Raw genomic sequence first — 27049 nt, 5'->3', positions numbered from 1 at the left:
TTTTCTGACTTCATCAGCAACACATGCATCAGGGAACAGCAAGCGTGCAACCTACTTTCCAATCCCTCTGGAATATCACAGGGCATGTGGTAGGACACACTGTTGGCTCTGAAGGGATCTGGGGAAAAAATGTGTGAACATTTAAAAAAAAAAAACACTTGGAAGCAGTTGATGTTCTCTCTCTGTCCTTTTGTGTGCTGCAGTGGTACATGAATGGGGTGAATTATTTTACTGACCTGTGGAATGTCATGGACACGCTTGGGCTTTTTTACTTCATAGCAGGCATTGTGTTTCGGTAAGTAGGGCCTCACCACTCTTCCTGGTTTCAGGTGCCTTTGGGATTTTCTTGGGTGGAGAGGTGAAGGAAGGATCTTTGATATTTCAAGCCCAAGATGAACTTGTCTCCCCCACCCCCACCCCCAAATTCGAGATGATTGCAAACGCCACGGTCTCAGCCTCTTAGGGACACGGCTCGGTGGGCATAAAGTTGCATCTCCACTCTTCTTCCTCGTGGTGATCTATCCTTGAAATGTTGTCCACAATGTTTCCCTCTGAGCGTGCAGAATTTGAGGCAGATGATTAGCAATTGAGGAGTGCAGACTGTGATGAAGATGGTCGGTGTCATGTGGCATATTCATTTTGCACCAGATAATCTTTGAAAATACGCTTGGTTTCTGCTTGAACGCTGGCCATGGAGCCCGTCCTCCCCAAGCCAGAGTATATGATGAGAAAAACCAATCTGGAATCACTGTTGAAAAGCAATGTGTACTCCATGTGATAGAGAAATTGAGGCACGCCCAGACCATGGCTCATATTGCCCACGCCCGCATCCCTCCGGGTCGGCCTGCCCAGGTAGCTTCAAAGTAAAGCTCATGGTCATATGTGAGCTCTCCACATGGTGTTCCCTCTGCAGAGAAGCCTGACTCTTCCTATTTACACCTACCCATGCCCACTCTGCAATTTGAAGTGAGTAAAAACTCAATATCCTCCTCCAGTAATTTTCCTTCCCTGCGTGGGTTCAGCCTTTGAACCACATGATCTCTAGAGAATTCCAGGGAGAAAGCATATATGGCTTTCCATGAACACGTTAGCAGGTGGTCAGCGAATCAAATGATCTGGTGCGAATGAACTAAGTCTCATTAGGGGGAACCTGGTGAAGCCAAGTCCCAAGTGGTTGGGCAGGGACGGGGATCGGGATCGTTATAGGGACCGAGGAAGCCTGGAAGTTAGTGACAATGTGACTGGGTCCTTGGAGTAGTTGTGTTTCGGGATGAAAGATTCAAGGGACAAGAACTCTGAAAGCTCTGTCTTATGCAACGTCGTTGCTTTCCTGGAGGCCACGTGAACAGAAGACCAGTGACGGACTGGTAGTGTCCTTGGCCTGTTCCTACTCATGCTTGGTGGCCCTGACTCTGTTTCTTCGTGTTTGATTATTTTTAAAAACAAAATTTTGAACTGTTTTGTCAATAACTCACACTTTCTGCTCCCCTTCCTTCCATAGGCTCCACCCTTCTAATAAAACCTCATTGTATTCCGGACGAGTCATCTTTTGCCTGGATTACATTATATTCACCCTAAGGTTGATCCACATTTTCACCGTAAGCAGAAATTTGGGACCCAAGATTATAATGTTGCAGAGGATGGTAAGAACGGAGAATATTTGTGGTTGCCATTCTGCTCGCTAGACCCAGACTTCCTCCCATTGTCGGTAGAAGGGTGTTGTCCATAGATATGTCACAATCGGTGAGGTTTGCTTTCCTCGGTGTGTTTTCATCAGGGACCTCTCCTGGTGGAGATTAAAATTTAACAGGAGATGACTAGTAGGAGCAACCAGCTAGTTAAGCGCATTGGACTCTTTACCAGGTGCTTTCATTTGAGTCACATGAGTCAAACTGAGTCACAGCTCAGTAAGAGCATAGGTAGGATAGGGATGTTTATACCCATTTTATAGATGTGGGTCATGGAGGTTAATATGTTTGTCTGGAGGTGTGCAGTGGGTCAGAGCTGCAATTCTATAGCCACGTTGTATAGGTGTGGGATGAGCACTACCGGCCCAGTTTCATAAGGATGTCCAAGGGAAAGCTAATTGCACACTGATGATGTTGGCTTCCTAAGCTTGTTTTCCAGATGACCCAAACCTCCCGCGCTTCAGTCTTTAAATCAGATGGGCATTTGGATTAGCTCATCTGGAGGTTGCTTTCCAACACTGAGGTTCTTTGAGTTTGTGGTTTTAACTCAAAGCATATCTGAGGCATCAAGTCACCATGAAGTCATGCTGTGTGTGCAAAAAGTAAAAAAAATGAAACTGCACATTCTTGTCTAATAAAGATAGCTTTTATTTTCCTAAAGAAAAGAAAACAAAAAACCCCCGAGGACACCATGTAGGGATTTCAAGAATGTGAGTGTGATGAGAAGGAGAGCAGGACAGGTATTCCAGAGTTAGAGCTCCCATCCAGAAAGTTTCTGTGGCTGAGCTGGTTTGGAGACCTACAAGCAAAAATGCATCATTTTTTTTTTTTTAATTCTAGAAGATAGAGGTCCCAAGATCCTAAGGTGGCAATGGCCATTTTTAAAAAATTATGGAGAACCCTGGGTATCTAGAACCTTCACCCCTCCCTGTGGTCAACTGAGTAGATGAGCCGCCCCAGGGCACAGACCTGACTCCCTTTTCTTGTCGTCCCTTGACAGCTGATCGACGTGTTTTTCTTCCTGTTTCTGTTTGCCGTGTGGATGGTGGCCTTCGGCGTGGCCAGGCAAGGGATCCTCAGGCAAAACGAGCATCGCTGGAGGTGGATATTCCGCTCGGTTATCTACGAGCCCTACCTGGCCATGTTCGGCCAAGTGCCCAGCGACGTGGATGGTGAGCCTGACTTGGCCTGGGAGGGGACCTCCTGGGGACAGGTGGTTGCTTCCAGGACCTACCTCCAGGGGTCCCTGCTCTGACCCACAGCTGGAGTTGGGCCAATACCAGGGAGTGACATTGACCCTCCCAGCCTCGTCTTGGTGTCTGAGTGGGATTTTATGTCCGCCTTGCAGATGGGTACAACATGTCAGTCTGCAATTTTTAAACTTCTTAAAAATAGCGTTGCTTATGTTTTCAATAGTGATGTGGCAATTGACAGCAACAAACCTCACTGGTGTAGAAATGAGTGAGTTGTACTCTCTTATATAACTGGGTGCCCCATTTATTTCAAAAAGAGCAATATTGAAAATTTTGCACTGGAACCTGAAACGTAAACTTCCGGCCTTAGCCACTGCCAACTCTCTCTTAGGGGCAGGATAGCGGTGGCACAGGTGGCGTTAACGCGCACACACCCAGTCTACTTAAGGAAAGTGTGGGGCGTGTGCAGACCAGCACATGCTTTGAATGAGCTGTTGAAAGCATCTTTATGATGCTGACAGTAGCCTGGACTTGTCATGCTCTGTCCTGCCACGACATGACGATCCCAATGTATCCCCTGCCCTATTGGTTGCATTTCTCAGCTCCCTGATGTTTCCTCGATTGTCCTTGTGGCCTTGAGACTCCTGGCTTCTTCTGCTGCAGCCTCTTCCAAGACCTTAGCCCTTTTCCTATGCCCTGGTGAAAAGGCACCCTGTTGGCATTATTTCCCTTCTGCACACTGTACTCACCATTTTCCCTAAGGGAGCACATCTCGTCCCCAGGACAACCATACACCCCAATGGCTTTCATCTTATGTGAGGACTTGGACTTTCACCAAGGCCCCTATTCTAGGGTCTGTTGCTAGTGTTAACACAATTGGGCAAATCCCATCCTTGACATCTCCTGTGATTTCATCCCTCACCTCTAATCCATTAGTTCATTGTGTTGATTTTAATCTCCTCAATGTCTATGGAACCTGAATGCTTCTAACCATCCCCACCAGCCCAAGCCATCCTCATTATGCGATCATCGTCTTGTGCTCCCCCGTCCCCACCCTGAGGTGCCATAGTACTGCTCCTTCCAGAGGGCCCTCGCTTTACCTTTCACTTTCTACATCCTCAGGTACCACATATGACTTTGCCCACTGCACTTTCACTGGGAATGAGTCCAAGCCGCTGTGTGTGGAGCTGGATGAGCACAACCTCCCCCGGTTCCCCGAGTGGATCACCATCCCTCTGGTGTGCATCTACATGCTCTCCACCAACATCCTGCTGGTCAATCTGCTCGTTGCCATGTTTGGGTACGTGCTCAGTCACGAGTTGCCCCGGGTGGTCATGGTGTGGCAGGCCATGTGCCAGGTGGGGCTGGAGGCACCAGGAGCAAGCGTGTGAAGGTCCGCCCTTGAGGAACTTGTGTTAGAACTTAGGAGACTGGTGGTCCGGATGCGGTGAGGTCTTAAAGGGACTATATTAAAAATACAATATGTCCCTATTAGCTGTGCTGTAAGTTTATGTGACGCCACAGCCAGGCACCTGTGACACCGTCCAGCACGTCCACGCTCTGTATGTCTAGCATGCTTTCAGCCATCTCCATGTCGAGTGCCACGACGTGGGTGTGATGCTGGGGCAGTGCAGTTCCTCCCCAACCTGCGTGTTTTCTGTGGGCTCCATGGCGTGGATTCTAGAGTTGAAAGGACTCAGCCCCTAGTTAGTTGCTGCTTTAACATTTTTTAGTTTAAATACGATCACGAGAGCAGTCAGAAGAGTGACTTTCTTTTGGGGGAGCTCATGTCTCATGAAGTTGAGGAAGAGTAGGATGGTGACTATAAGAAGTCTTTGTTGCCTTTGGCAGTTCTCCTTATTACTTTGAGAAAATCATGGTTTTTGCTTCCCTTCATCTTTCTTTGGAGGATTTCCAGGGGTTCCAGTGGCTCTTTTAAGGGGAGCACCGTAGTATGTGATTACTTTAAGGTAGGTAGTCATTTTGAGTCCGTGACCCCGGCACAGATGGACAAGGTAGCAACAAAATCTCCTTGTTAAACCTTGGGGTGGAAGAGAAACACTGTCAGAAACCGAGAAACTCTGAAAGACAAGATAAACACTTTTGATCTTGTAAAGCAGGTATTGAAGGTAAAGGTTTAATCTCAAATGAAGTCCTATGATACGGGATAGAATGGGGGAAATGCGTGTGGGCAAAGACTTTTGATTCCTAATGTAGAAAGAGCTTCTGCAGATTGATAGCAGAACGAGGACCCAGTAGAAAATTGGTGGAGGAAGCGTGGGCCAGAGAAGGAAAATTCAAAGGGCAGAAAACCACATGCCAGGGGGCTTCATCCTGTGGATGGGAAGAACCAGATGAAGCCAACGAGATGCTGGCTTAGGACCCACCAGATGAACAGAAACTTCAAAAAAGCCACTTGTGTTGGGGATGAGGCCGGGAAATGGGCACTGTTGCTGGCAACGTGAAATGTCTCTAAGTCCATGGACAGTGATGTGAAAAAAGTTACTAAGAGGAAACACACACACAAATCTTTGGCCCAACTCTTTTGTATCTGGGAATCTATCCTAAGACATAGATACAAGGATACTTGTTGGATCATGGTTTGATGACTGTTGATAGGAGGTTGGTCAAGTAAAGCTTGTTATAGATGACCAAGTTTCGTGCAGGTCTTACAAAAGGTAGATCTCTATTTACTGACTTGAAAGGATAATTTTGTTAAATATAAAAAGCAAATCGCAGATTAATTTTTATGCTATAGCCTCATTTCCTTTCAGTAACAAATAAGGAATGAAAAAGAATCAAGCATGTATTTCACTTGTTATACTGATCACGTATTGCTTTCAGAATTTAGAAGAAAATAAGAAAAAGACAGTTGTCACATAGAGCCCTGGGCTCCTGGGAGACCAAGGATTTTGGATGAGGGTCAGTGGACTCCCTTTGCACAGGGCTGGGTGGGAGCACGTGCCTTTGGGGATGTCACCCACCCATCAGGCTGAGCAGTGAGTGGCCATCTGGTCTTCTGTGTACAAAGAAGTCCTCCCCTGGTCCAGCCTCTATACTGCAGCCACAGTCATGTTTCTAAAATGTCACTGCTGTACTTAAAATTCTGGAAGGATTTGAGTGTTTCCCCATAGCTTTCAGGATAAATTTCAGGCTCCTCAGCTTTTTCCCAAGGCTGTCCATGACCTGGCTTTTGAACACACCCAGGCACCTCACTGTCCCTGGGGGGGCCCCTGGAGTCCATCCCAAAACAAGGTGATCTTTCACATTCTGCAAATGCTGGTCCCTCTGCTGGGATTACTTGCTCCATCTTGACGGTCTCTTGCCCCAATCATGCTGGCCTTTTCAGGAGCTATGCATCATCCTTTGTCCAAGTGGTCCCCGATGCCCTCCCCACTTTGTGTAGAGATTCCTTGCACCCCTTGGGCAATGACAACCTTTTCTCCTTCTGGATGGTAAGTTCTAGAGTGTGGAGATTGGGCCTGGCTTAGCACCTGGTACCTTGTGGGTTGGATGAACGAAAAGAATGGGGCTTCTCCTGTGTTTAGTTCATTATTCAGTTATCATGTAGGAGCCTGGCTTCTGGGGGTCATACTCCCTGAGAAGCATCAGCGGTGAATAACAGACCAGCAAGGGCTTCATCACATAGATGTATAATGCTCATTCTGTGGCAGGTGCCTGGGCTCCAGAGACCATGCGGCTGTTGTCTCCATGTCGGCTTAAAGAGGGAATGGGCTGCCATCTCCACCATCACCCCCAACTGGTGGTCAGGAGTCAGGGAGCTAGGCAGTGTCTGGGTCAAAGCTGCAGAGAGAGGTGAGAGATGCTGGGTGATTAGGTGGCCACATGAGAGCAGGAAGCGAGGACAACTCCCAACGTGAAGCTAGGGCAGAGAATAAATGGGATGGTTTGGGGTCGTAATTTACAGTGAGGACATACCTTTGTGACCTTTACACAGAACACTGGCTAGGCCCTGTGGAATCTAACCACCAATCTAATTTCTGCAGAAATTAAAGAAAAAGGGCCGACAGCTCCCAATGCCATGACAATTGAGCTCCACTAATTTGGTAAATCTCAGAGAGGCACAGAGTACAGTATTACTTAGAGCTGTCCTGAGTCTGTGTGCTGTGAGATAGTCACAGGAGCCCTTCTTGAGGACCATGCCACATTGGTAATCCATTATCTGCATTACAACCATGAACTGGTACAGCTTGGAGCTTGCAAGGACTGGGACCCAGCCTGTAAATTTTCAGGTTGAGGAAGTGAATGCCCGACAGCTCCATGACCACGGCTTGGGCCACACTCTGTCAGCTTACCAGTGTCCATTCAAGACTTAATGCAGTTCTCCTCCTCAAGAGACCTCAGCCATGGCACAGAACCTTCCCATCGCCCATTCAATGGTGAGGTGTGTCAGCTTGGGAGCATCCCTTCTCTTGGCGGGCTTTCTAGAATAGACCTGGGTTCAACAAGAGGCCTTCTCTTCATTAAGACCTGTCTGGGAACTTGTGAGCAGCAAGAGCCTTCCCCTTACCATCCTTGGGCTAAATAATCAGAACACTGTTTTCTGGATGGTTGTGGTTGTTCTTCTGAGCTTTGTGAGCCAACAGCCCTGGGCTGTGACCCCTGTCTGGCACCATATCCAAATATTCATGTAAAAGCTTAGCCGTACACAATGGCAACCTTATGAACTGTAACCTAAATGTGCACTTGGGAATTTTAAAGCAGTATTGAAGTGCTCTCCAGATGCTACTCAATGGGGAGATGTAATGGATGTGATTATTCTGCATTAAAATTATCGATCACAGGCCCTATGTGGCTTATCAGAGCATGAAGTGAACGTAAAGTCAGCAGATGACTCTGGGTCATCTCAACACGCAGCTGTGATGCTTGCGGGTGGGCACCATGTCCTGGAGATAAATCCACCCTATGCGTTCCTTCCCAAGAGGACTATCTCGATCCAGGATAATTTCTATAACCCAAATACATTTTAGCCTTAGGAGTAATATATGCTCGTTATGAATATGCAGAAAATAGAAAAAAGGAAACAATCACCTGATACCAACTAAAGGTTTGGTGCCACTTCACCTGGCTAAGGAGGGCTCTTGAAATGGATAAAAGAAGGAAAGAAAGAAAGAAAGAAAGAAAGAAAGAAAGAAGAAAGAGAAAGAAAGAAGAAAGAAAGAAAGAAAGAAAGAAAGAAAGAAAGAAAGAAAGAAAGAAAGGAAGGAAGGAAGGAAGGAAGAAGAAAATATAATGTGGTCGTGAGAAGAGCTCATGTTTACTGATACTCTTCCGGGCCCCGCCATCCAAGTGCCCCGTCATGGGCTACCTTACTTAATTATCGATCATTTTTGTGTAGGTGCGGCTTTCTTATCATTTTGCAAATGAGGAGTTGGAAGCAGAGAGAAGTTTACATACAATATACATACAGTATAATAAGTCCACATACAAGATACATACAATATAATACAATAAATAATATAATGTAGTATAACAGTATAATAGAAGACAATATCATATAAACAGCTCTGAAAACTCTGTTTCAGGGACTGAGGAGCACGGCGGGGGGTGGGGTGGGGTAAGAAGTGTGATGGAACATTGGGGGTGGATCAGCAGGGCTGAGCAGTGGGGACATTTACTCAGAGGACCCCTAGCTGGGAGCCCAGAGCTCAGAGCCTGGCCTGGGAGGGCGAAGCAGGGGAGATAAAGCAGCTGGGAGAATTAGCCACTGAGGAAGGTGTAATGGTCGGCAGAGGCCAGTTGTGGGGTATCTTTTATGCCATGTTAAAGAAGTTGGACGTTTTCTTGCAGGCGGAGGGAGATCTTGTGGGTCTTTAGTCAGGGACGTGGCAGTCTTGATTGGGTTACTCTGATAGCAAAATATTAAACCAAGTTGGCACTTCAAAATTCAGTGCGGTGAAATTGTTTAGCTGTCTCTTACTGTTGACTTTGTGCCTTTTTTTCCGTTTTTTTTTTTTTTTTTTTTTTTTTTTTTAATGCTGTGGAACAAGAGGGGAACCAGAATGCACAGGATGGGACACTGGGAGGCCACAGAAGTCAGGGTCCCCAGGGTCACAGGGCAGTTCTGGCCGGATATTGCTGGCGTGTTGGGGAAGGAGTAACAGATGGAAAATGTATGAAATCTGTGAAAAGCTTACAGGAGGTGTTTCCTGATTGAAATCTAGCTGGCAAGTTTCTTGTCTTTCAATTTATTCTAAAATTCTGCCATTGTTTTAGCAACTACTTTTCCTTTGTGATTTTTTTTGCAGACTTGACATTCTGTTCTGTTGATTAGTCTGTTTTGGTTTTTACTACCAAATGGCTTTAATTACTGACTTTAAAAAAAATTATTTTAGCATCTGTTGTACAAGTTCCTCTCATTATTCTGATGCAAAACCTTTTTTTTTTTTTTTTGGCTTTTCTTGTATATTTAATAATATGGAGGCGCCTAAGGCATGAGGCGCCTGAAATCCTTTCTTCTTTCTCCTTCAAAAAAAAAGTCTTCTGAATTTTATTGTGATGTTGTGAACTTTGCAGACTCATTCAGGGGAAGCTGGCATCTTTAAAAGATGATATCTTACCATACAGAAAAAAAATGGTGTAATTCTCCATTTATTCAAATATACAGTTTGGTGGTGATGTTTAATGGTTTTTTCCTATAGATCTGGAATATTTTTGGTCACTTTTTTTCCTAGCCATTTGTGATTGTGTGAGAGATATTTTTCTATTATTTTTTAACAAGTAATTTTTGATATGTAGTATTAAAGTTTTGCTTATTTATTTTGGAACAAGTCTCTTTACTTAATTATTTTTTTCCTCTTTTTTTTCAAAATCCTGTCATGGAAAGTTTCTCATATTTCTTATTTATTAAGCTCTTTTCTTTTTCTCCTACTTCTTTTTTTTCTAATGAGAAATGGATGTTGAATTTGCCAAAAGACCTCTAGCAACTAACGAAATGACATTTTTCCTTTTGATCTATGATGTATTATGAAAATGATGAATTATATAAATGATCTTAATAGTTAGTCATTCTCTGTTCTTTGGTCATGGCATATTATTCTTTGAACGTACTGCTGGATTTCATTTATGTTCAAGGCTATCTGAGTCCCGAACATTTGTTATCTCTTGGTAACATTTTCAGTGTCGGCAGATTTCTGAAACTTTGTCTCCCTGTGGGGGGCTCATGCTTCCTCTTGTCCTGCTCAGCAGAGGGTGCTCAGGTGGTCTTTAGGGGAATGAACTCAGTTATCACCGTACATGTCCTGCCAGCTGGGTAGCAGAGGGCACAGGATATCATTGGACTAGTAGGGTTAGACGCAACGTTGTGGAATTCCCCTCCGGGAAGACTCTGGATGGTCAGGGGCTGGCAGGGAGATTCTCAGAGACTGGTTGGGAGAGATGGTCTCTGAGCTGCTCTGGACATTTGGGTTTGCCGAGGATGGGTGAGGGGTGCACTAGTATTGGCACCAGAATGTGGCCTATCCTCTACAGAAATGAAAGACGGTGTCTAAAGAATATAAAAATTTTATATTTTAACAAAGCAGTTGAGGCAGTGCTCCATTGTCAGCCTTCTCTGGGGAATCTTCATGTCTTTTTGGCTGAGTCCGGAACTAACTTTGTGGGGGATAAAGCAGTTTGGAAGCTGCTTTCATATGGGGAAGGTGGGCCTCGGTATAAATAAACCTCAGCATGGCCAGCCCTAGAAATGTGTTATTTATGCAAAGCGGCTTTGGGGTATTAATGCCCAGTAATCAGCTAGCTCACCCCCTGGGATGTGGATAACAGTTTTTACTGTTTGTTTAGGAAAGGAAGGCAGCTCGTTGGATCCCCCTGTGCCCTGAGATGCAGAGCCAGTGGAGTTTCCAACAGGAGGCCACTGGGCTGTCCTGAGGAACACATGAAGCAATGATAGGAGGCAGAGCTTTTCCTATTAGAGAATGATACAAATGAAGGCCTTAGTTTATGGGCATTGACCCAAATCCATTCTAGACTGGGGATTGGTGACTTTTTCTAGGAAGGCCAGCTAGAGTCTTCGCTGTGGCTGGATGCCAAGCATCCATGCCCACCTCTCTGCTTTGTAAAGGCCATTCTAAGTTGGCGATCCCTGCAAAACCGTGGAGGTGGGCTGGAGTTGGGCCAGTTTGCCAGTCCCTTTGCTAGATGGCCTGGAAGACAGGTTTCCACTGCCTCTCAGTGACCAGTTAAGCCAAGATGCAAATCTCTTCCCACTGGAACTCTTCTCAGCCATGGTGCCACGCAGATATCCTGAGGAATGGAGGGAGGCCCACCTGAGGGAGAGGCCAGCTTCCCCTACTCTTGACATGCTAAAAATCCCCCCTTCAGTAGGAGCTGTTAATTCCTTCCAGGTAGAACCTCAGAGAAACAATATTGATGGACTAAAGTGGATGCTGTTGCTTTTTTGTGTTGGCCTATTAAGTCTTGGTTGTGGAAGGGGCAGTCAGTAGATTTCATTTCTGACTAGGTATCATGTTAGTTTAAGATACTCCCAGGGACAATAATTTGAATGGTGACACTTGTTCTGTCATGAAGTAATAGGCTGATTTCTGGCAAGTTCTTAGCCAGGACTTCATTCATCTGGGGTGTGCCCACTGTCCTCCCCATTGCAGTGAGGGGCCTTGCAGATGGAGCCAGCAGGGACTAGTGAGAACAAAGATGTTTGAGTTAGCCTCAAAGCCACCTGACCTACATTTGGAAGACACTGCAGGCTAACTGCAGGATTCACTCTGCTTCACTCTCGTATATCACAGCCCTGTTTTTCACCTAAAAAAAAAATCTACCACATAGAACTGACATGAGAATCAGTCAAGTAACCATTTTGCATGCCTCATGGAGAAGCTTCTGTGCAACAGATGTTCAATAAACATTCATTCTTTTCCCTGCAAAGAATGCATGCACCCTGGGCTTGAGTTTTAGGTGTTGAAGGGGCATGGGCTGCTAACACCTGTCCTGCACAGAATTTAAGACCTGAGGTATCTCACTCATCAGTAAACTCCAACAAGAACAAATCCACGCTTATAAGCAAAGCCATAATTGTGATGTGTGTAGGTGGGTGTTTTGCTCGTGTGTAAGATCTTTTCTTAGCTAAAGGTACTGAAGTCTTTTTTTTTTTTTGCAGTTGTTTTTATTGAAGTTCGATTTGCCAACATATAGTATAACCCTCAGTACTCATCTTAACATGTGCCCTCCTCAGTGCCCATCACCCAGTTACCCCAACGCCCCGTCCACCTCCCCTTCTGCAACCCTTTGTGTTTCCCAGAGTTAGGAATCTCTCATGGTTTGTCTCCCTCTCTAATTCCCACTCATTTACCCTCCTTTCCCTTATAATCCCTTTCATTATTTCTTATATTCTACGTATGAGTGAAACCATATGGTGATTGTCCTCCGATTGACTTACCTCACTCAGCGTAATGCCCTCCAGTTCCATCCACATCAAAACAAATGGTGGGTGTTCGTCCTTTCTGATAGCTGAGTAATACTGGAGTCTTAGACCATAATGTGCCATGGAGCAAGAATGAGGTCTCAAAACAAACAGATCTGGGCTCTCTGCTTGGTCACCTTATTCAGGTTTGGCTTGTGAAGGTTTTACCCAGAATTGGGAGAATTGAATGCATCCCCAGTCAGGCTTTGCTTATAAGAGATTTTAAATGCTGATTGCTCCTTCTTTGACTCTTGGAAGGGTGATTTGATATCAGCAATACAAGTATTGTAGATGATTGAACTTCACATATGGTGAAATGCTTCATTTTCTTTAATTGAGTAGTCCAACCACATCCCTTGGAAATAAAGCATAGCTCAACACATTTCATGGCCCACTCCGTAAGGTGGCATTGTGCGGCAGTGAGGCCAACAGGCGCTGGGCTAGATGGCAAGGTCCAGGTCCTGGCTTCATCACTTCTGAGTTGGGAGACTCAGACAATACTCTGCTACTTGCTGTGCCTCAGTGTCCTCATCTGTTCATTGTAGATGATAATGGGACTGACATCCTATAGAGAGTTGTTGGCAGATTACATCATTAATGTAAGTAGGCTGCTTAGGACAGTGTTAGCCATGTTGTAGTTGGTTTGATTTGTTACTGATAAATCAGTGGCACAATCAGACATTTCGCTGATCAATGGACATTTTTCCTATTATGTAAGTAATTCATGCCCATTGTGCAATGCTTGGAAAGCAAACAACAGAGGATAAAGAGCATTCATGACGTGTGCCAGGGATGACCACTGCTAATGATGGATTTATTTCTCCCCGTGAGTTACGAGTTATGTATTGAGATTATGTCTTAAGTATGAGTTTGAGCCTAATTATTTCACTTGACATGTATTAAAAGCATTTCCCCAAAGTATAAAAATTATTCATAATCATTATTTCTAACGACTTTGTAATGCAATCCTATTGATTAACCACAATGGGAGATATATTTTCTTAGTGTTGAACATTTCCGTTGTCCCATTCTGTTGAAGCAGGAGGTTGGGTTATTTTCAGGACTGTATGTATATCCATCTCTCTCTCTATTTTTTCTCAGTGGCTCCTTGATCTTAGGTTAGATTTCCAGAAGCAAAGTCATGGGAGCAAAGAGATGAACATTTGTAAGGCCCTTGGTAAATGTTAACAAACTTCCTTCCCAGATTGTTTACAGTTAAGCCTCCATTAGCAATCATGAGGGGCAAGTTGTTCCTAAGAGGGTCAACACTTTTGGCCTCTCTGTGGCTAACCTAGTAACAGACTAAGGACAAAAGGGAATCCTTGAAAGGTCTTGAAATAAAATGTTTTTTAACAGTTCACTGGGTGATAAAAGCCCCAAACCCCAAAAGCCAGACACAATTCTGGCCCAGCATGAGTGTGGGAGTGTCCGGGGCTGGGTTGTCCTGGCTCTGGTCTCACTGTGGCTTCGGCAATCGTGTTCTGGACGGAAGCTGTCACAGTACCACCTTGCCATTGATATTACTGTGCTTGCCAATGAAATGAGGAGGCCTGTGGAAGGCTGAGGCTTGCCCTTCTCTTCTTCCTTCCAGCTACACAGTGGGAACGGTCCAGGAGAACAACGATCAGGTCTGGAAGTTCCAGAGGTACTTCTTGGTGCAGGAGTACTGCAACCGCCTGAACATCCCCTTCCCCTTTGTGGTCTTCGCCTACTTCTACATGGTGGTCAAGAAGTGCTTCGGATGCTGCTGCAGGGAGAAACACACCGAGCCTTCCGCCTGCTGTGAGTGGCTTAGCCGTCTGTGGTCGGGGATCAAAAGCAGTGATTAATCGAGGGGTAGCGATGCCCGTGTGCCCGTTCCATGGGGCAATGGGGAGGAATTATTCACGGTGACGTCGCCGCTCATATCTGTATGTGTGTAAAGATCCGGCGCCAGTCCAGCCCCTGGATGACTCGAGGGAGAGAGTAGATTAAGGGAGTGTGGCCGGTCTGCCAGGATGCTCTCCTGCTGGGGGAAGGCCTTGCGGGCGAGCATCATAATAACTACACAGTACATCGACCAAGCATGATTCATGGGACGGTGTCAAAACATGACTTTGTGTTTGCTTCTGGGAGATGTATTCTCTGCGAGGTGTTAGCCCAACTCCAGCAGAGCTCATGGCTTTTCTGGCCACTGCTGGAGAAATAGAAAGTCTTACAATTAGTTCACTACGTAGACAATCCAGCCTATTAACCAGCCCCTTAACTTCCATTCGGAGTTGGGGTGGGGAGGACTTCCCTTTTTGCTGTACCCCCTCTCAGCTGGCAGGGTTGTCAGGAAGTGTGGGTTGTTAGCTCTTTCCTCTTCTCCTCCCCTTCTGTCCCACCCACCAGCGACCAACACTGACCCTCCGTGGGTTGGAGCATGGGGAAGAAGGGGTGGAAAGAAGCAGAAAGTCTTTTCTAGAAACAGGGCTACTGTTCCAGGCTGGCTCCATGCTCTTTGACCTGGCGCGTGTGTAAAATCCATCCCTTATTGTGTGAACACTTGGTGGGCCCTCCGGCTGTTCCTTGGCTGGCCCCTCAACAACCAGGACTTGGCAAGACTTTCTCTGGTGGCTGCTTCCCCTGAGCCTCTTAGTGCCGGGGCTCCTCAAGTCGCACACTCTCCCTGATGGAGACCCACTTCCTTCCAGAAGGAAGGTTGGTTGTCCCTCTCCTGTGGCCATCCACCTCCTTAGCTCTGGCAAGGACGAAGGGGCAAGAGGGCCCCCACCCAGCTCCCTATCCAGACCCCCGCTGTAGGAGCCAGAATCTGTCCCCGTGGGATTCTCAGTCACACTCAGGTACACCCTCCTCGGGGACAGCTGTCTTCCCTGCGCCAGGCTAGATTTTCCTAACACTCAATCCTGGAGCCACTGAGCCAGACACATCTTTGTAGCTCACAGACATGTTTCAACCACATTAAGCAGGAGTGGAAGGAGAGTCCTTTTTTTTTGTTCATTTGGATGTTTGGACACAAAAAAAGACAAACAATGGATAAAAGTTGCAGGGAGGAAGATTTTGACTTGGTATGTTTAAAGCAGTGTCCAACAACATGTGCTGTCAGAAAATGCAATGAATGGTTCTGTGAGGTCATGAGTCCCCATCACTGGTTGGATTCCATCTGGGGCTGAGTGGATGGAAGGGCTATAGGGATGAAGATCCACTCTCCAAAGGTACACTGTGCTCAGTGTAGGATCAGTGGAACCAGACCAGTCAGCGTGTCATTAAGGACAAATGAGTCTTCTGAATTTGGGATGGGGTTGTGAAGGCAGGACAAAATGCATTACCTTCCCCTTCCAAATTTATTTAATGATTAAGCAGAATTAGAACATAAAAATGAGAATCAGTTCCCAGCTTGCCCATCAAGCGGACAGAAGCTTTAGCTTCGAGAGGCAAATAGGTCAGAAATGAACTATGTGAATCTGTTTCCCTGATGGGCCCCCGGGAGAATGAGGATCTTACACCCATTTGAGAAGAAGATAGTGTAAGTTGTTGACATTCTCTCTCTTTGAAAAGTTCTTAGTCTCTGGAAGGAGTAAAGAACTAGAGGGAATGGGTGACCACAGGAGGGCAGATCCTTCTTGCTCCAGCGTGCAGTGATGACAGGAGAGGGGGAGCCCAGAGCCCCATTTCCTCACTGGGGACACTTCGGGAGGTGCCTCCTCATCATGCATTCATTTGTTTCTTCCTGGAGATCACTAATTCCAGAAACCGCAGCTCTCTGTGGTTGCCAGAGCCTCTCGTGGTCACTGATTTCCCAAATTCACTTTGTAGTTGCCTGCAAGTGAGGGGGCCGTCATGGGATTTAAGCTCAAAATTGTCTCTCTTTGGAGAAAAGTGCGAGATTTTTCAAATAACATTTCAGACAAAGGAGAATCCAGACTTCCATATTGGGTATGTTCTGGTGACGTCCTCAAATAATCATGAAAAGGTATGCTACCCAGTAATCACACTTTTATAAAATATATTGCTTTCCGTGATTAAAAAGTAACCCATGTTCATTACAGAACACTTGAAAAGTACAGAAAAACACAAATAAGAAAGAGCAAGGACACATGTAACCCACCACCCAGAGATAAATATTCCTGACACAGTGGTAGATACCATTATTTTTGGTAGATTCTATTATTTTTGTGTGGGAGTGTAATGCGGTTGTTCTGCAAAGACACATTCATAATCTAATCTGTTCATTTGGCTAATGATATATCATGAACATTTTCCATATCCCTAAATATAAATCTATATGACAGTTTTGAACGGTAGAGTATCCCGGCCTACGGATGCACCAGATTTGATATAACCAATCCCTTGCTGTTAAATATGTCAATTGTTTTGATTCTTTCAGCATCATACAACACTATGATAAACAGTTACATGCCTTCATTTTCTAGCACATCAATGATTTTTTGCCTTGGTGTTATTTATAGGAGAGAAACTTCTAGATAAAGATATATACAGGTTTAAGTCTTTTGATATCGTCTGCCACACTCCTCCTCCACCTTCTCATCCATCGTGCTCGAGGGCTGTAACAATTTGTAGATTTTTCCCCAGTATATGGGAAGCCTGTTTATCCACATCTTTGCCCACACAGGCTCTAGTTATTACTGTAGACTCTGCTAATTTCCACTTTGGTTGGTGAAAATGCCATGTCATCATCTCAACAGCATTGTTTTGACTGCTAGAAAAGTTGGCCATTTTTTCTTGGTCATTAGTCATTGTTGCTCTTTGGCCATCTGTGTTCAGGAGCATGTTGATCCTTTCCATGTTGATTTTTAAGTACTCCTGCTGGGCTTCTGCATATATTTAAGTTTGAGGAAAAGACACTGGAAATCACTTTGCTAGGAAAAATACAATGAAAAGAAATTCAATTAGAAATCATTTTCTGTAGATCTCTATTTACTATACAGGATTTGCTTAAATCCTGTCACTTGCATGATGGGCTCTGTCTTTGATCCCCAACTAATTCTTTTTTAATCCAGGAAGATCTTATAATTTAAAAGCAATTGAAAAACAAAACTAGATAGATCTTTTTCCAACTGGACACCTGCATGAACATATGTGCTTTTCTTTCTCCATGAATTCACATGGAGGATTGCTGTCCATTGCACCAGTAGCTAAAACACAGGTGCCATGTTGATCTGTTACTTTGCTTGCCTTCTGAAAGGCCCAAGTACTGTAAGAAACTGAACTAAGAATCTTGTTGCAACATGCCCCCAGGGCCGATTCTATAGCAAGCTTTGTCTTAGATGAAAGGAAAAGACTAGACCTAGGAATTTTCCTTGAGGTCCTCACCCAGACTGCATATTTCACAAGGGAAGGAATGATGTCCAGGGCTTATTTTCCTCTCCTCCAGAGTTTCTATGCCAGTTTTAGGTTTAGAGTAGCAATCCATCCATAATTATCCAGCGGAGGGGTTGATTTAGCATTTGTATGTCATCAAAATGAAAGAGGAGCACATATAAAATGCGAGGACAAAATTCATTAGTGAAATGATTTTGCTAAGTCACAAAACACACAGACAGGCTTTAGATTGATCTCCATTTAGAATAAAGATTGCATTCCTATTTCATTCAGGCAGCTCCAATTCCTCATTGTTACCAAGAAATTCATTAGCATTCCATTGCTCTGCTGCTGTCACTAGTAAGTAACATTACTCAGATCAGCCTGTGCGGGACGAATCTAATTCTTCTGACTCCAGGGTATCACAAAATGACTAGCAGGTGTTGATTTAAGAGGTAAGGGGCAAATGAAACAATTTGAATGTGTGTGTGTGTGGTTTTTTTTTTTTTTTGTCTCATTATTCAAGGTTTCAGAAATGAAGACAACGAGACTCTGGCATGGGAGGGTGTCATGAAAGAAAATTACCTTGTCAAGATCAACACGAAGGCCAATGACACCTCACAGGAGTATGTCAGTAGTTCACTTCTGCTTTGTGAGGCTCCCCTTGTATACATAAGTTGCTCATTTGTGTAAAGCCAAAGAGAACTTACAGCAGAAAGAAATAGCACCCAAAAGATATGGCCTAGGCAATTGAAGATGACAAACGCCTAAGTGTGTGCCGGCCTTTCGAGAAGGGCAGAACTACCCACCTGCCGTCCTGATTGTTTTCTAAGGCCCTGGGGAAGAAAGAGGTAGTTGGGGACTGCAGGGCGGGGCCTTGGAATCAGGTAACAAGAGCGTGGATCTCTCTGCCATGGCCGCAGAGGTGAATTCTGGGAAGACCCACAGATCATGGGCAGTTGGCATGATCTTGCAGGTACCACATGCATGTCTCTGTGACGAAGAAATAGATTCAAAAACGATTTGGTAGATGTGTTACAGACTGTCCTCGAGAAGTCCTGGACATCATTTATGTATCACGTGGAGTTATTATCAACATCCCATAGAACTAGATAAGCCACAGCTAAATCCCTAGATGGTCCCCATGTAATGCGTCATGCTGGGCCTCTCGAGTGTGCCCTTCTTATTAAGCAGGTTAACGTGGCGAACAATCTGATGTTGCTCCTACTGAGAGCTCCAAACATACCTCAAAAATTTGCTCTAACAAAGAAAGAGTAAATATAAACACAACCAATCCCTTTGCTAAGTTCAACACAGCCACTGGGACACACGGCATAGATGGCGCGCTCTTTCTCTTTGAGTAAGAGGTGGACCCCCTAAGCACTTCTCCATTCCTGGACTCCAAGATCTTGATTTTGGAAAGGTAGGATGGACCTTATCCCCCTCTCAGCAGAGGCAGCATGTATTTGCTTCTAACTGGGGTGAGGATGGGGTTTTGGTGGGAGTTGAGGAGAAAACCGCAGTTGACATGAATTTAGTGGAAAATAAAACTGATCTGTGTTTTGTTCTTTAAAAGACTATAAAATGAAGTCTAATAGCCTTTTCTCTCCCTCCCCCCCAACCCTCTTCTCTTGTTCTCTCTCTCTTCTTTAACTTCTTTGAAGAATGAGGCATCGGTTTAGACAGCTGGATACAAAGGTATAGTTCTGATAATAGTTTGGGAAACACTTTTTTTAAAGTCTGTGTTATCCGGGGCACCTGGGTGGCTCAGTTAGTTAAGTGTCCAGCTCTTAGTTTGGCTCAGGTCATGATATCAGGGTCCTGAGATCGAGCCCTGCATCTGACTCTGCGTTCAAGGTGGACTGGACTCTGCTTGAGAGTCTCTCTCCCTCTCCCTCTGCTCCTCCCCCCACCCATGCTCTTGGGCACTCTATCTCTCTAAAAAAAAAAAAAAAAAAAAAAAATCTGTATTATCTTGGAGCTTTCAGCTCAAGGCCAGCGGTTGTGGTCTGAAAACAAAAGAAGTTAATTATGAAAACAACAACAACAACAAAAGATAGTAGTGACCCTATTCCATATTCATTTTTCTTCATTCACTGTGTGAGGTCTGGATGCTGGAATGGAGCTGCTTCTCGGATGTTCCCAGCCCCTGTGGACAACAGTGCTGGAGTCCCACGTCCATGGTCTCTGAACCCTTTGATGTCTCTGTCTGGCCCAGGGCCTCTTCTCTTTTTCTCAGCTGTGAAAGCAGGTGTAAGATGCTTGTAGTTACAGAAGCACCAGCAAGGCTCAGAAGAGCGATTTGGGAGTCTAGGAGCCTCTGTGCTTGTCTTCGATGCCGCTCTAATTTGCTAACTATTTAATTTGAAGGGCACTGCAGATGCACGAATACACATGTGAACGTGAGGCATAGGGAGAGTGTGCCCACATCCATCCTGAGCTGGGTGGCCGGCAATTATGCTTATCTGTAGCAGAAATTACAATCGATTCATAAATACTGGATCCCTGTTAGGCTCTGTGGAGGAGATGATAACCTGGTATTTTATCATGGTATTTTGAGAATAGCCTCCTGGATGATGACATTCACTTTCCCTCCCAGCGCTGTGCTGTTTGATGGCTGGGCAGTCCCCCATCTGGTACAGCAGAAGCTCCAGCACCCCGCGCCTTGTCTGGACCAGTAGGGTCTCAATGAACATTTGCTGAGTGAATAAATGACCAAAAAGTGCCCCTCATGGAGCTCTTACATGAGAATTTACCCAGTTCAAAGATTCTTGGTTATTTATGGGTTATTTGCCACTAGCATTCTTAGAAACCAAGGCTGTGTTTTTGTAGGGCTCACCTCCTGAAGTCTCGTCCTGACAGGACACTATGTCTTACCTAGTTTCTTCCAAGTCCCCCCAGAGTAGCTCTTCTCTTCCTTCTGCGCCTTCTTCTCCTTTCCTTTCTTTGGAAATTACACGTTGGAGTCAACCAATACATTGGTGTATTTTGTGTTGACAATCAAATGCTTTGCTATATAAAAAACAACCACTACGCTTCAGTGGCTTCATATAATCGTTTTATTTTGCTTTTGCTTTTTTTTTTTTTTTGTGGGTCAGGAATTTGGGAAGAACTCAGCTGGGCTGTTCTGCATCTTGTGGACTCAACTGGGTTTATTGGGCTGGATTTAGCTGGTGGCAAGGCCGGGATCTGGCATCCCAGTGCTCCTTGTGTGGCTTGTCTCTCACCTGTGACATCTGATCCTTGTGGCTCTTGGACTTGTCACCACATGGCCGTCTTGAGGCAGGCCCCCTTCTCACATAGCAGCTGGCTTCCAAGAGTGAGGAAGCAGAGTCTGCCATTCTCTTAAAGGCTAGGCCTGGACCTCCTGTGATGTCACTTCCACCAGAGTCTATTGATCGGAGCGGCCACAGACCAGGCCAGATTCAATAATCCACCTCTTGAGGTGAGAGTGGCACGTGAGGACAGGCAAAAAAAGAACTGGAGGCAGCTTTGACCACATGCTATCACACAATAGGTGTATCTTGTTACAGCTACTCTCATTCTGATGTTGTGTTTTGATCATTAATGGAGGGACTGGGAAAGTTCCCATTTTACTGGAGTTGAGTGCTGTATGTAAATGATCATGCTAGGATGCGTGTCATGATTATAATCAATGGAGAGGGAAAAGAAAAGTGCTAGGTATTTTTAAAGATTATAGAAAATTTAGAGAATATGAAGAGAATATATGAAAGGAACAATAGGGGTTAGAATTTTAAGGTTGAGTACGTTAGATATATGTAACTTATAATGAATAATATATATCCTTATATGATATATTCACTTTTCTACCTCTTATATTTATATTTAAATATATTGTCCACTGTTTCTGTGGCTAGACCACGTAGTGCATAATATTTCCTGAGCACCTGCAATGTGCCAGGCATGGGGCTAAGTGCCATCAAAGCAGAGGTGGCCTTCAAATGTCATGAATGGGCCCTTTGTGAAGTCTTGTGGTTATAGGAGCTGAATTGTGTAGGATTCGAGGGCAACAATGATTTTCAATGCAGTATCTGGCACACATTCCACAGATTGCCTGTGTCTGCGTCAGCAGGGAGCAGGGTCAGCAGCTGTGAAGGGCCTGAGTCCAGAGAAGCATGGAGTGTTCCGGGCAGCAAACGAGGGGCAGCGTGAACCAGTGGAGCTCCGGGTGGGAGGAAGTGGGGGCGGCTGGGCCATCCTGTGTGGAAACTTGCCTCTGCCGAGTTGGATTTTATCCCCATGCAGGGGAAGGCTCTGTAGAGTTTTAGGCCAAGAGGGACACATCTGGTGGACTCTTCTTTCAAAGACAACCCCGAGCCATCAGGATGGCCACACAAGAGCAGGTTAAACAGTGTGGTTTGGGAATAGAAGGATCTGGGACTCATGTGGGTGTTGTGTTTGTGGAGAAAACAGGCCATTTTTGGTTGTTGTGGTGTTTTTACTCATGGTCTCACTTGAGGCAGCTTTGTGGGGGAGAGAGAGAGAGAGCAGGAGCCTCGGTCCTCCTAGACACTACCAGGCTTGGGTCAGAGGTCACTGGGTGAACTAGGGCCCTGGACAAGCTGACCTGATTCCCAGGGACCAGGCTGATGTGGGCTGAGACCTCCTGACCACTGAGGGTCTGGTGGTGACAGTGGGCCTGAGCTGTGGGGGCTGTGGGAGGTGGGGGCTGAGCAATTCATTTGTCACTTAGAGCACAATTGGAGGCTTTCCACACACATGTGTGGGCCAGGAGTCCCCTGGGCCCTCAGAGAAGAGCTTGCAGTTTCCCTCCCCTTTGCATGTGCCTGGCTGTGGAGCTCAGCCCCTTTGCTGGTTCCTACCAGCAAATGCACTGACCCTGTGCTTTTGTAGGTTTGGGCGGGTCTCAGGGAAGCCTCTAACTGTGCAGGATTTCACTACCTCTCTCCCTGCTTCTCATCCTGCCCTCCTGCCCCCTCTCCTTTTAATTCCCTCCTCCATCCTGTTACCCCTTCTCTTCTGAGCAACAAAAAAGTCACTCCTTTCCATCTACAGAGAACTTCAGGGATCATCACCTGTTTTTGGGCAAGCTCTCAGAATCTTACATCTGCTTTAAACAGTTTATTAAAGTCATTCTACCATCAACAAATACAGGGCCCTCCCCAAGCCCCTCTAGTGAATAAAAAATTTCTCCATCTCATTATACCCCCAAACAAAGTCATTTGCAATTGACCTTAGGTCTGTAAGTAGGGATCTTACTAGACCTTCTTTATTTTAGGCAGCTATTAGCCCTTATGGATTCTTTTTGTTCCTGGAACAAAAAGAAGTTAAATGAAAAGATTGTTACTGGACATAAGTCCAAGATAAACACAGATTTTTTTTCCTTGAGCAAGAGATATGGCAAGTGAGAAGCTGACTGTACAGAAGTTACGCTACGTCCATGAGCTTTTACCAAGTATACTGATAAGGCATGTAATTTAAAACGAGCTTCAAAAAAAAAAAAAATAAAACGAGCTTCATTCATCTTGTGTCATGAGCTTGTGAAAGACCCATGTATTGAAAATAATTTTATTATGCCTTTTACTTAAATTGTTTTACTATTTATCCTTTTTTGTGGGAGTAGACACTTTGCAAACATTTGATTTATTTATATTGTATCATATTATTATTAAAGATTTTATTTATTTATTTGAGAGAGAGAGAGAGAGAGCACAAGCAGGAGGAAGGGCAGAGGGGAGGGAGAAGCAGACTCCTCCACTGAGCAGGGAGCCCAATGCAGGGCTCGATCCCAGGACCCCAGGATCATGACCTGAGCTGAAGGCAGATTCTTAATTGACTAAGCTACCCAGATACCCCTGTCTCATATTATTTTTATTAGTATTATGCTTTTATCAAGGTGAAACTTTTTTGGTATCTTATAATTTTATTAATGTTAATTACACATGATATCATTATTTCTATGTACTATTTCTCTGTGTGGTTAAAACCTGTCATTGCTATATAAGAACCATTATTGATTTGCCTTTGAGAAAAGCTCACAGTCCTTGGTGTTGATATTTGCTAGCGACATGATTTCAGAATGTAAGCATTGGACAGGACCCATGTCACCTGCCACTCATTCTGCCCTGTTCCCGGATGTGCCATACTTGCTGTTTTGTATCTACATCTGTTTCATGGAAAAACCATAATCATTCAAATCACTGAAAGTTGAAAAATTCATCTTAAGACCAGTTCTATTTTTCCCCCCCTTTCCAAGATTAATGATCTCAAGGGCCTTCTGAAAGAGATCGCTAATAAAATCAAATAGAACTTCATGGACTGTACTGGAGAAAAACCTAATTATAGCAAGGTAAGTCATTTTAATGGGCTATATTTTTGTTATGAAAATTTACATATTTCAAGACTAATTTAAAAGCATGGTATTTTTGTCTCGGTTATTTTATTTTCCTGTATTATCAGGTTTGAAAATAATGTGTTGTTTAAAAAATTCGAACAATATAGGGATAGGAAGGAACAAGTAGAAGCCTCTCGTCATCTTTCTTTCCCACCAATTTCGCTCCCTAGGAGAGGTCAGCACTGCCAGCAATAGGGTACAAGTATCCTTTTGAATATTTTAAAGGTACTCACAAACTATATAGCTATTTTAGCATTAACTGAATTGAGGTCACACTGCTCAAAGACTTGGCATTTTTTTCTTTCTTAACTCTCCTTTATGGATATTTTTATGGATCAGTGCCTAAAATGTGTACATCATTCTCATGATACACTGTACACTACGCATATTTATTGCTATGGGATATCTAAACGTATATTGATCATCTTTTTCCTACCAAAAATGTTTTAGTGAGACATTCAAGGCCTTTCAGCAATAGTTCATTTGCACAGTAGAAATGTAATTCAATTAACGGCAGTTGAGCCTGAGACTTTGCTCCATGGTCTTACCATTTGCCTTAATGATGTTTTTTCATTACCTGTCCAAATTCTGAACCTAAATGTTAAAATATTAACAGGTAGATTTAGGGAAACACAGCATTGGGGATTCCATTTGACTAGAATTTTTTTAAGAAAGTGAATTGCAAGGAATGGAAACACAATTAAGACTTTTTCCATCCTCCTCTTCCTTCCTTCCTTCCTTCCTTCCTTCCTTCCTTCCTTCCTTCCTCCTTCCTTCCTTCCTTCCTTCCTTCCTTCCTTCCTTCCTTCCTTCCTTCCCTTAATATTTGCTGAGTGCTCACTAACTTCTCAGACAAGTCCTGTGTCAGGACCTGTGCTGGGGCTCAGACCCTGATCACAGGCCATGCACTAAACACACTGCAGAATTTCTCTTCTCAGATTGATTGATTGTGTCACGGGAGGAATTGTGTTGCATTAGGTTCCTTTTGATATTTCTGGTCACTCCATACTTTTCCTTGGGTTCTGACAATTATGGATCATATATGGGGGACTTTGTTAGAGCAAGACTGATGCATGTTTTATATAATCTGAAAGGCAGGTAACAACAGGCCTTACATATTAGGAGGAATGTATTTCAACTCTTTCATAATGCAGCTTAATGAATTTAGCTTAATGAAAATAATATTAGACCTTAAAATAAATTATAATTTGAGCTTGAAGCATTTGTCATTTTGTTTAATTTATGAGCTAAAATGTGTTTTAAAAAAACCAGGAAGAGATAAGAACAAATTAAACATGATTTTAAAAGACCCATGAAAGATAGAAAAGATCAGAAAAGATCCAAAATGAGATATGCATCCACCTCTTACAGCCCCAGTGTCCTCAATTCTTCTCTTCAGATGTGTTGACTGTAAGTAAAATGAGCAAACACGCTGGCCTCTTATCGACTTGCCTTTTGCTAAAACTTTATTTTTTATTAATATATGGAGAATTAATGAATTGGTGAATGAAAGTGAATTGGGAAAATAACATTCCTCCATTTCTTTGTGGGCCACCCATGAAAAAAGAGGATGAGAAGAGGAATGTCTGAGAAAAGGGATACTCCATAAATTCATAACCACTGATATCTTTAGAAACAATGAATTTGACATGCCCAGTTTTTTTTGTATATTTATTTCTTCTCAGTATAAGACCCATTTTCTTTTTCTTTTTCTTTTTCTTTTCTTTTCTTTCTTTTCTTTCTTTTTTTCAGTTGTCTGCCTGGCATATCCTTGAGAAGTTCATGCAAAATGTAATTTTATAGGCAACTGTCTACATGCTGCTAAAACATTATTCTTGTAGTGTCTCTCTGATACTTCTGTCTCTAGAGGGTGAAAGTAATCTTTTTGGGGATGGGGCAAGGAAAGAGAATGCCAGCTGTAGGTGGGAGCGAACTGGTGTTGGTAGGGGCAGGTCTTCACCAATTTGCCCATTGGGGCTCTCCATCCCTAAATCAGCCTTTAATGTAGTAGTTTGGGATAAAATAAACAGATTGCTGTATATATATTTTCCCTTCTCCCACACTAAGGTTGAAAGGAATTAAGAACTGAGTATAGAACAAAGCCATTTGTTTTCTCATACCTTTATACTTAGAGTGGACCCAAGGACCTAGGAAACATAGGGGATAGACAGTCACTGGAAATGGTTTGATCTCTACATAATAATCCATTGCGCCTTGCCTTTGCTACACTGAAATTCTGGCTTAGTGAAAGAATTTGAAGTTCTTTTGGGTGTCATAATAAAACTGATTTCAAGAAATCATTGCAATTCTTAACTTTATTTTCAACTCACCCTTTTATTAATGGAACACCACTCAGCAAATCAAGCACTTGGAAACTTTCTGGGTCTTCACCTGGGCTGAGCCGAGCCTCTGTCTCTCACCTGTTATCATTGTGTTCTCATGGCTAATTGGTCAGAACTCACATCTTTAAGAGAAAAAAGTTGTCTCATAGCCACTTCAATAGCAAAAGAAAATCAATTTTTGGAAGTGTATTTGGACTCATGCCCAGTATATTACCAATATATTTAGAAGCAAATCATCTCCTGAGAGCAGATGTGGGGAGTTCGTTCTTAAAACCGTGTTCTTTCTCTTTTTCACAGGTGACACCAGAAATCGAAGTGGGAACCAGTCAAGAAAAGCTGATGAACAGTTTTGTTACTGACTGCTCAGTAAGAACTGTTCAGGCCGTGGGTATCTAGCAGATGGCTTTCATCACCCCAGTGTGCTCAAATCTGGGAAACGGACGTGTGATTGGTTTCACACGAGAAGATAGACATGCAGGAAGAGCTCCCCTGAAGGCCGCCCTGTTACTTCCTGAGTCCCCACCACTCATACCCACTGCGGGTCATCCTAGAGTGTGTTCCTGCACTCTTCTTCTTTCTCCACTTTCCCTACTTCTGACTCTGTGCATATTACATCTCTCCTGCGAGGGGGTCATGCCTTCCCTCCCATACCTTTGTTGTTTAATTCCATCAATTCTTGGCTGCCTCCCTTTTTGGAGTGTGTGACT

The 27049-nt window shown here is 44.1% G+C and overlaps 1 protein-coding gene across 1 annotated transcript in view; it reads left to right on the top strand.

Annotated features, from left to right (window-relative positions):
• The window catches only part of TRPM8 (transient receptor potential cation channel subfamily M member 8), a 76146-nt gene extending 49326 nt beyond the window's left edge, over nucleotides 1-26820 (top strand). The window contains exons 17-25 of the mRNA XM_041767598.1: nucleotides 204-295; nucleotides 1502-1643; nucleotides 2689-2860; nucleotides 4004-4181; nucleotides 13912-14102; nucleotides 18151-18250; nucleotides 19289-19322; nucleotides 23863-23955; nucleotides 26640-26820. Of these exons, the coding sequence (XP_041623532.1) occupies nucleotides 204-295; nucleotides 1502-1643; nucleotides 2689-2860; nucleotides 4004-4181; nucleotides 13912-14102; nucleotides 18151-18250; nucleotides 19289-19322; nucleotides 23863-23913 (960 nt within the window). The 3' untranslated portion in view covers nucleotides 23914-23955; nucleotides 26640-26820. The remainder of the gene's footprint in view (nucleotides 1-203; nucleotides 296-1501; nucleotides 1644-2688; nucleotides 2861-4003; nucleotides 4182-13911; nucleotides 14103-18150; nucleotides 18251-19288; nucleotides 19323-23862; nucleotides 23956-26639) is intronic.
• The last annotated feature ends 229 nt before the right edge of the window (nucleotides 26821-27049 follow it).

The sequence above is a fragment of the Vulpes lagopus genome, chromosome 8 (genome assembly GCF_018345385.1).
Source record: "Vulpes lagopus strain Blue_001 chromosome 8, ASM1834538v1, whole genome shotgun sequence".
NCBI classification, from domain to species: Eukaryota; Metazoa; Chordata; class Mammalia; order Carnivora; family Canidae; genus Vulpes; species Vulpes lagopus.
The sequence above is the reverse complement of the archived record's forward strand: the minus strand, read 5'-3'. Positions and strand labels throughout refer to the sequence as shown.